Source organism: Cornus florida, unplaced genomic scaffold (assembly GCF_030987335.1).
Source record: "Cornus florida cultivar Cherokee Brave unplaced genomic scaffold, ASM3098733v1 CherokeeBrave_3.0.0_Hap2_Chr06, whole genome shotgun sequence".
NCBI classification, from domain to species: domain Eukaryota; kingdom Viridiplantae; phylum Streptophyta; class Magnoliopsida; order Cornales; family Cornaceae; genus Cornus; species Cornus florida.
In genome coordinates, this window is record NW_026775576.1 from 23,375,562 (window position 1) to 23,385,593 (window position 10,032).

General features: G+C 35.7%; 2 protein-coding genes across 3 annotated transcripts; one reads left to right on the forward strand and one right to left on the reverse strand.

Moving 5' to 3' along the window:
* The first annotated feature begins 291 nt into the window (after positions 1-291).
* Positions 292-2,685, forward strand: LOC132313876 (uncharacterized). Its single transcript, XM_059812813.1, has 2 exons — positions 292-341; positions 2,349-2,685. The coding sequence occupies exons 1-2, from the start codon at positions 292-294 to the stop codon at positions 2,683-2,685; spliced, it is 387 nt and encodes a 128-aa protein (XP_059668796.1).
* A 416-nt stretch (positions 2,686-3,101) lies between these two features.
* Positions 3,102-6,772, reverse strand: LOC132311194 (uncharacterized). 2 transcript variants are annotated; one of them, XM_059808986.1, is made up of 8 exons: positions 6,600-6,772; positions 5,644-5,860; positions 5,411-5,548; positions 5,163-5,241; positions 4,278-4,349; positions 4,044-4,116; positions 3,443-3,499; positions 3,102-3,349 (listed from the first exon to the last, which is right to left on the reverse strand). In XM_059808986.1, exons 2-8 carry the CDS (start codon positions 5,809-5,811, stop codon positions 3,259-3,261), a joined length of 678 nt encoding a protein of 225 aa, XP_059664969.1. In that variant the 5' UTR covers positions 5,812-5,860; positions 6,600-6,772; the 3' UTR covers positions 3,102-3,258. The 2 variants fall into 2 exon arrangements, with proteins under 2 accessions (XP_059664969.1, XP_059664968.1); XM_059808985.1 differs by having other exon boundaries at positions 5,644-5,869.
* Between the last annotated feature and the right edge of the window lie 3,260 nt (positions 6,773-10,032).

Here is a 10,032-nt window from a genome sequence, read left to right on the forward strand (position 1 = left end):
TTGGCAACCGGTCGTACAAACCAAAACATTCTAGTGAATAGTAACTGTGAACAAAAATGCAAAACCCAACCTTTGGTACCTTGTCCCCCTTTGGTCAAAAATGATTCCACCACCATTCTTTAAAATTTGGTCAACATGAAACGGAATAATAGTAATCATTCTAGTGTTTAGTTGGACCAATTTAAAATTTAGAATGAAATTAATTTCAAATTTAATTCTTTAAAATACCTCTCTTATTGACAAATAAATTAAATTAACAAAATAACGCTATTCTAAATTTTTTTAAAAGAAATGGCAGTGGTGGTGGATGGCGGAGACGATGGTGGTGGAAGTGGAAAGCGGTAGTGGTGTTGTAAGGCAGCAGTGGCGATGGTGGAAGGTAGTGGCGGTGGTAGTAGTGTGGTGGAAGGTGGCGGTGGCGGTGGCGGTGGCGGTGGCGGCGACGGTGGTGGTGGTGGAAGGAGGTGGCGGTGGTGAAAGTCAGTGGCAGCAGTGATGTAAGGTATTGGTGGTGGAAGGCGATGGCAACAGTTATCGTGGATGGTGGTGGTGGTGGTGGAAGGCGGTGGTGGTGAAATGGTGATGTGTCGTGTTATCAATGATAAACCACTCACAATAGAACGACCTTGCATGATAAGACTATATAGAAGGTGTCGAACCTTAAGGATTGAGGGGTATTATTAAGTGTAAAACCAATTCTATATTTAATCCAAGAGAAGAATTCTGATAAGTTTTCTATTTCTAAAAACTAAAATTAAACTAAGCTCAAATAGAATATGTATTAAGAGAAGGGGAAAACTTAAGAATTGACTTCACCACTGGCCTCATAAAGCGGTCAATTGTAGTATTTTCTGGGGAAATTCGTATTTATGTATATTTGCGAATCAAGTGGCCTCACGCTCATTTCCGATTCAAATAAAGAAAGATATATGTAAACAAACACTAAGCATAATTCATGTATATTCGCGAATCGAGTGGCCTCACCCTCATTTCCAATTCAAATAAAGAAAGATATATGTAAACAAACACTAAGCATAATTCATCTTTGGTTGGCACGACCTGTTCACCTAACTACTCTAATCTATTTTGCAGTACAACCCGCCTTCCCTAGGCATGAACTATCAAACTATTCACTCACATATTCATTTAAGCACCGTTGCATGATAACTACTCCTACCATTAAGAGAAGCTTTTAGCCGCCAATCTCTCACAATAAAAGAAGTTTGAATTCAATTAAAGTAAAATCAATTCTAAGACAAGATATAGATTTCATCAAAAACTGATTATAATCATTAAAACTCAATTGCTTAGTACTATTAATTCAATTTCTCTTAACCATGCAATCAATATACATAATCCAGAAATGATCCCCAAAAATTTAAGCAATTTAAGCAATTAACATATATTACTTGGCTAGGGTTACATCAATGCCCTAATAGGAAATTTAGCTACTCATGGAGAAGGAAGAAATCTTCAATGATGTGCTGAATGCCATCTCCAAGGACTGCCAATTTTGATCGGAACACCTTTTTCAATGGAGAAAAGCCTCAAGCCACCAATCTCTCTCTAGATCACTAATCTTCCAAAAGGTTTTTTCAATTGTGGTAATCATACCCTAAATAAGCTCCAGAACAGGCCTTGAATGTATTCCATAAGCTTTTGATGAAGTCCGGCCCGTATAAGGTAAGAAATGAGTGAATTATCCAAATCCCACATCAAATAGGATTTAAGTCTCATATGTTTAGGATCGATCGTAAGTAACCTGCAATCAATCCTATGCTCCGATGCAATCGATCGTACCAAGGCTACGATCGATCGTAACCTTGGCAGAGGGATGATTGCCTTTGGCAAACTTGTAATTTGCTAAATTAAGCACTGGAGTCATTCGGATCAATCTTAGGGAAGCTACGATCGATCGTAGCTTCACATGCATTTTTGACCTTTTTCATTCTTTGAAGCTTGATATCATTCCCGAACACACCCTGATCTTTGGAAACACCACAAAAGGCTTGAATTAGGTAGAATTGACCGGTTTTGACGATGAATACCTGAAAATAGCCGAAACCAAGTAAATGATGTAAGTATAAATACATAAGCATTACTAAAGAGCTAAGATATATAACTTTGTGCAACATTCCACGATCATCAAAGACGGCGATGTTGGAAGGTGGTGGCGGTGGTGGTGGAAGGCAGTGGAGGTGGCAATGGTGGTGGTAGAAGGCGGCGGCAGTGGTGGTGGAAGGTGGTGGCGATGGTGGTGGAATGTGGAAGGCGGTGGTGAAAGTCGGTGGCGGTGGCAGGGGCGGTAATGGAAGTTAATGGCGGTGGCAGTGGCGATATTGATGGAGGTGGCGGTGGAAGGTTGTGGAGGTGGCGGTGGAAGGTTATGGAGGCGGCGGCGATGTGGTAGTGGTTGAAGGCGATGACAGTGGTGGTTGTGGCATAGTGATAGTTGTGGCAAGGGTGGAAGGTGGCAATGATATAGGTGGTGGCGGTGGTGGTGGCAATGATGATGATGTAGGCGGTAATGGTGACACACGGGTGGTGGCAATGACGGTCGTGGTGGTCGAAGGTGTAGTGGTGGAAGGCAATGGAGGCGGCGATAGTGTGGCAGTTGAAGGTGGCAACAATGGTGGTGGTAATAGTGGCGGTGGTGAAATGCGGAGGTGGTTGTGTTGGTGGTGATGGTGCTGGTTTTTCGAATTGGAAGGTTTTTTGGAAAGTTATTTTGTTAAAAAAAATTTACTTGAGAATTGAATAATCATTCTATAAGTTTAGTTGTGAAATAAATTTTAATTCCAATGGTATGCTCATTCTCACTTTAAATTGCATATCAAATAAAGGAATAATTGGAATGAGCATTCCATTCACACCAAAACGCAGCATTAGTTCATATTGTCCATGTTACCCCCCATCGCATTATTTTTTATATTATTTTATTTTTTATGGGCAAATTGCATAAAAATCTATTTTTAATTTTTGCCCAAAAAAACACCCGTTCTTTTGTATGCTGCAGTGTGGCATCAACAACCTAGAGTGATAGTTTGAATCAAAACTGAATGGCTAGATTACAACAATCATTGTCAACGTACATGTGAATGTGTCGCCAATTTGAAATTATATTAAAATCAAACGTGAAAAACACAGATAACAACAACATTTAATCATCTTCTTGGAATGAAGACAACAAGGATACACTGAATATTGAAAATTGAACTTTAGAACCAACGGCAACGCCCAATATTGACAAAAGGTCTTCTAGACTCTCCTCCCAATCGGCTTAGTAAGTTTGGAAGTAGAAGCACAACTTGTCCCAGAAAAACCACCTGGCTTCCTCATAGAAGAGACACTGTAACAAGAAGCAAGATTCAATGACTGACAAAATGCATATACATATAACTCTCCAGATATACGGACAAATATGGAGAATAAACAACTTTACCAGTGATTCCTTTGCAAGGAGTTGTTCTTCATAGCTGCTAAATTCTTCACCTCTCGACTGTTTAAAAAGAAAAAAAGAGAATAAAATTGGTTAACTACCAAGTAGTAGTTTCTTCTACATTTGGCATTCAGGTGAGCACAAGGACCAAACAATATGCAAGTCCCAGCAGCACATATGCATGTAGCAAAATTTAAAATGAAAGATCATTCTGATAGAATGATTAAAGGTCTTTTAAGTCATATTATACCACCACATTCTTTTACAAGGTTGATATATTTGGGAGCTAAGAAGCAGACACTTCTGATCGTACAAGTTAGGGGCAACCACACTTCTCAAACACTCCCAAACACTCCCAGATGTGTAAGACACATCTTGGACGTGTTGAACAATTAAACAATATTTTTTTTAATCTCAAATACATGGCTGACACTTGTTAGGCCCTCCCTAATATTTTACCAAATAAACCTAGGATGTTAGCTATAATGTTTTATATGGAAGTACAATTGTAAGAAGGAATAAATTAAAGGTCCTCCTGAATTTTAAATCGTAAGTGAAAAAAGACATCTCAACATTAAAACTTCATCTTTGTAGAACTTTTTACCTATTGAGAAATTCCAGTTTTGCCTTCTTCATCATGTTGCTCTTCGTATTGGAGATATTGCTACCAGGTCCACCTACCAACATTTTTTAAATGTAAAACAATTAAAGACCAAATACAAAATGCATCCACTTCAGTGTCTTAGCCTATGCAAGGTGCTGTTAATTGTCTAAATTCATATAATGGATCACCGGACTCCAATGAACTAAGGGACTCAACAGGATACAAAAAGTATACCTCCATAGAAGCTTCTTTTACTGCTTGAAGGTGGAACCTTTGTGCAAATCTGAACTTGACGACTTTGCTTCCCTGCAAGAATTAAGCAATTGGTAAGAATTTCAATATAAACAAGGCACCAAAACTTTGAATCTATTTGAAGAAACAGCATCTGAGACCATGAAGTGATAGTAGAATATGATCCGGAGAGCATTTTGTTAATTAAATGGGAGACTGATAATTTTATCAAAGGAATATGACTGGACAAAAATTTGTATTAATACAAGGCACACCAACAAACACGTGTTCTATGGAGATGGCCAAGATGTGTCAAACACGGGTCCTAAAGTGTCTCACAGACACATGTCTAACAATGATACGGCTCCTTAATAAAAGTGTCCATGCTTCTTGTAAGTCTGTTACCTCTCATAGATTCTTCTTTACTTCTATTTCCAGTAATATATTTGTTTTTTAATCCACAAGTAGTTTTCTTTCCCTTTATTCTGTCAAATAAGCCCTTCATTCATAACAGTGAAACTTCTTCTCTACCTTTAAGCCTTAATCTAAATGCTCCAAACACTAAATCAGTAACAGCTCAGAAATTCCAGCAGGTCATTATTTGGAAATTAAACAAATTGTATAGAACTGAAAGCTTTGCACAGAAAGAAGGTCTTCTATTATACAATTGTATCATACAATGCGATAAAAGAATAAAATAGGGTTAAATTCACAAAACCTCCTTGTAATATCACTATTAAATTGATCAAATCACGCCCTTCCTGTTATTTCTCAGTTAAAGTAAATGGTAATCTGACTTATCAAAAAAAAAAAAAAAGTAAATGGTAATCTGACGTGTGCATTTAAGGTTTCTAAGGAAATAACTAAATTAGATTATAAAGATCTTACGAGCATCCTCCTTCTTATATAGTTCCTTGATTCGATCAAATGACTTTTGTTGAGCCACCTCCAAGGCTTTTGTCTTTGCCTGGAAGTAAATCACCCAATTGTTAAAAAACAGTTCATTTACAATCAAACTCACATCTAAAAATTCTTAGTGAATTGAAAATGCAATTACCTAAATACAATCAAGAAATAGAAAAGATTAGAACTGTGGATAACTTCAGATAAAGGGAAATAACAAAAAAAATGATTACCTCATACAATTGTTTCCATTTAAATGACACTTTCCTCTGTTTCATCCTCTCAACTACAAGATCGGTACTCTTAGCACCGAATTGTTTCTCATAAAACTTCTTCCACAGTTTATTAGTTACTGGGCTAAGATCTCTTCCCTGCATTTCAAATAAAAATGTAATTAAAAATTCCGAGAACATTTCAACCATGTTATACCAATTTAATGATTAATGAAGAAGATAGTTTGTCTTACTTCTGTCGAATTCTCGACATGCATCAACTGATCAAATGTACAGTGTGGTAAAATGCGCCCAAGGAGATGTATATCTGTTTCCCCAACATCCCCAAGATACCTAACATTATCTACTGCTGTTTGAACACAAAGATCAAGCAAACATGGAACTTTCCTCTGTTCCGTCATCTTTTCTTTTGAGCACGTGGAATACCCCGATCTCACCTCGTCCAGTATCCTATTGCAACTAGTAATTAGGAAATACAATCAAATTTCACAATAATCTTCGTAGAACTAGAAATATTTATAAAGAAAGAGGGGAAAAAATCCCATGTAGTGTGTTCATGTGTCTGTTTCATGTATGTCTCTAAATGTCTTTACAATGTTTATTTCTTTTCTTTCTGTGAGTTCCTTCTTCTTTATATCCGTAATTCATTAAAACCCTGTTTGGTTGCTGAGAAAGCAAAGGAAACTAGAAGAAACCAATTTGAAGTCTTACATGTTGGCACTGTTACATACTTTGAAGTATGAAAATACTCAACAACATTAAGCCAACTGATCCCTTTCCTAAATTCCTAATTGCCTTTCAACACAATCTGGGTTTCGAACTAAATGTCATTAACAGAAAAATGGCATGTGATTTTCTTTCTTGAAATATTCTAATAAACCAACAAAAAAAAGGCTTGAATGAAAAAAGAAAAAAAAAATTCAATCCACAGATTGCAAATTTTTCCACTTTAGTCATTGAATTAATACAGATCGGTCTAATTCTCCACAAACTACCTCTGATTACACAACATTAAAAAATATATAGTCTAAAAAGGTATCAGATACATCGTAGATCGAATTCAAGAGAAGCCAATTTGATCATGATGCGTGAACACATACACATACGGATATGTGTGTGTGTGTGTATATATATGCATGTATGTGTGTGTACGTGTGCGCGCGCGCGCGCGTGAGGTTCTAGAGCTTACCAACTCGTGATCGGAAATAGAAATCGAAGAGGCCGGCCGGAGATGAGAACGTCAACGGACTTTGGTAATATATAATCAAAGAATTGGTAACGTGCGCCGGATGGATCGAAGATGCGAGATAACGACAATGGTACTTCCTGCTCACGCTACTTTTGTGATTTTTATTGTAGGAATCATCTTACAAAATAGATTATTGTGAGGGCAAATAAATAATAATAATAATAATAATAATAATAGAAAAAGTAAAAAACAAAAAAACAAAAAACAAGGAAAGGGGTTAAACAATGTCTACATGCTCGTTAAAACTTGGTAGTGTGTTCATGTGCCGTATCCTAGTTAGTATTATCTCGAGCTCCACGAACCAATGAGCCCGAAGTGCAATTTGGGTTGGATAATCCAAACTAACCTGAGTTCAGCCCAATATTTTTATGAGTTTAGATAATTATTTTTTCAATTAGGGTTGTATTTGGATTGAAAAATCTCAACCAGTATTTAATTAAGGTTGAGTTTGGGTTGAAAAATCTCAACCAGTATTTAATTAAGGTTAGGCTGGGATTGAAGTGCTAGCAACTCAAGCCAACCTGAACCCGCATTCTAATGCTATATATATATACTTCTAAATACATTATATATAATATTTAAAGTATGATCATTTCTTTTTCTTTTTCTTTTTTTTTTTTTTTTTTTTTTTGAACTTCTTTTGTTAAATCTTAACTTATTTTATGTTAATATTTAGGATAATTAATTTTTAAAAAATTTGTTATAATTTATTAAAAATCTACCAAAAATTCTTTAAACTTTTTTTTTGTTTAAGTGTAGTTTAATCTAAAACTAATTCAAGATCATATTAAATTTTCGGTATAAGGATTAGCCATATGAGTAACTCGAATTAATCTTAACTTTTTACCCGGAATCTAATCCTGAGTTGCAAGTCTGAATTTAAAAGGATAAGAATGGGTTGAGTTTGGGTTAAGTAATTAAGATTGACGATAGGGTTAAGGTTGGACTTGGGTTTAGTATTTTATATGACGGGTTGGGCTCAAGTTATACCTCAAACCAGCCCAACTCGCCCGAGTTACAGCCTAGTTTTGAGTCATTTTAATTTATGAGGATAAAATAAAAGGACTAATTTCAAAAAATATCCACTACTTTAAAAATTTGATTATAAACTCCCAATCTGTTTCGAAAAACTCCCTACACCAATGGGCCAATGAGCCAACAGTTCGAGCCAAATTCACGTGAATTGTTGAATATTGAGCTGGTCTACACGAATGCCTTTCAAAAGAAACCAAGATCTACTATTTTGCTGAAGGAAATATATAGCTCACTGACTTTTTACGCCGAGCTGAAGTCGTTGCCCGAAAAATCAGAGAAAACTAAGAGAATAAAGGAAGAAAGAAACTATAGAACAAGGTAGAATTTTGTTGAAGGAAAACTTTGTATATGGATACAAACATACTTCTCACAATATTATATACGACACCCAAGGATTACAAATGAAAACACTCTACAGATAATGGTACTCTGTGATTACAAACGAAAACTCTCTACTTGATATACAGATTGTGAGCTATGATGGCTTCTCTCTACCACCTCATAATAATCTCGGTATAGTTATTAAAGGCTCAAGGCGCACAAAAGCGCAAATGCCTCCCGGAACCTGAGGCACAAGGCGAGGCGCGTGCCCGACTGAAAACAAAAAAAACAAAAAAACAAAACCCATGTTTGGATGCATTAAATAGAAATTATGAATTTATCTTGCAAAAACCATAAGGATGTGCTATATTTTCAAATTAAATCAATCTAATTTTCTATAAGCAGTAAGCACCATGAATGATTGATTCTATTTTTCATTTTTGGGTAAGTGATTAATTGATTTCTATTAAACAGATTAATAAGGAGTAAACAAAATCAACAGAAACAGAGACGAGCATAAAAATAATTACCGGCAGTAACAGAGACAAGCATAAAAACAGAAACAAATTGATCATCAAAGTTCAAACACATGCAAGGCACTAATCTAGACGACAACAACAACAACAACCAAAAAAAAAAAAAATAGAAGAGGACCAACATAAATAAAAACAGAGGACCAACCTAAAAAATAAATAAATAAATAAAAGAAGAGCAGAGAGAGGCAAGAGAAGAAGAATAGAGAAAAAATAAAAATAAAAGAAGAGCCGAGAGAAGAAGAAGAAGAATAAAATAAAAATAAAAAAATAGAGAAAAAAAAAAACAAAAAAATAAAAGAAGAGCAAGAGCATAGAGAAGAAGAAGAAGAACTGAAAGAAAAAAAAAATAATAATAATAATAAATAAAATAAAAAAATCTGAGACGGAGAGATCTGGGCCTCTGGCAGATCCAAGAAGAGAAGAAGAAGCAAGAAGAAGAGAAGAGAAGAGAGGGGAGGAGAACGGCAGATGCAGATCAGGCAGATTCGAGAGTCCAAGCTTCGCAAATCAGGCTCGTGACGCTCATCACTCGTGTACTTCTTTGTCTTCTTCTTCTTCTTCTTCTTTTTTTGGGAAAATTACATATAAATGGAGTCAAAGTTTCATATTTACTTAAAGATTGAGTCAAAGTTCCATATTTCTCTAAAATGGATTGCTGAGGTGGCACATGATTTTTTACTGTTTAAAAAATTGTGGTGCCTAAAATGCCCTTCCCTAATAAAAAAATAGTACCTTCAGTTCAAAAAAGTAGTACCTTCAATTCAAAAAAGTAGTACCTTCAATTCAAAAAAGTAGTACCTTCGCGAGTGTTTAAAAAACATGGTACCTGGACGCCAAAAAGTAGTACCTTCAGTTCAAAAAAGTAGTACATTCGAAGAAAAAATAGTACCTTCGTGGAAGGGTATTTTAGGCATCACAATTTCTAAACAGTAAAAAACCATGTGCCACCTCAGCAATCCATTTTAGAGAAATATAGAACTTTGACTCAGCCTCTAAGTAAATATGGAACTTTAACTCCATTTATACGTAATTTTCCCTTTTTTTTTTTTTTTTTTTTTTTTTTTTTTTTTTTTTTTTTTTTTTTTTTGTAACTTGTAAGTCTTGTATAGGTTTTGTAATAAACAAATAAAAACTAACAATAAACAAATAATAAACCATACACAACCAAAATAATAACAAAATAATTATAAAAAAAAAAAAAAAAACTATTTTTCAAGCAGGCGCACTTGTAGCCTTGCGCCTTTGTCTAAAAGGCAATCATCTAGTACAACACAGTCGCCTTAAGGCATTCAAGGCGCCAAGGTGCCTTGCGCCTTTGTCTAAAAGGCGATCTCCTAGTACAACACAGTCGCCTTAAGGCATTCAAGGCGCCTGGAGGCGCCTTTAACAACACTTGCATGGCTCTATCTTGCTGTATGCCTTCCACGTGTCTTGTTGCATGCATCTTGTGATAAGGCTTCCGTTTCAGATGGTGACCGTTG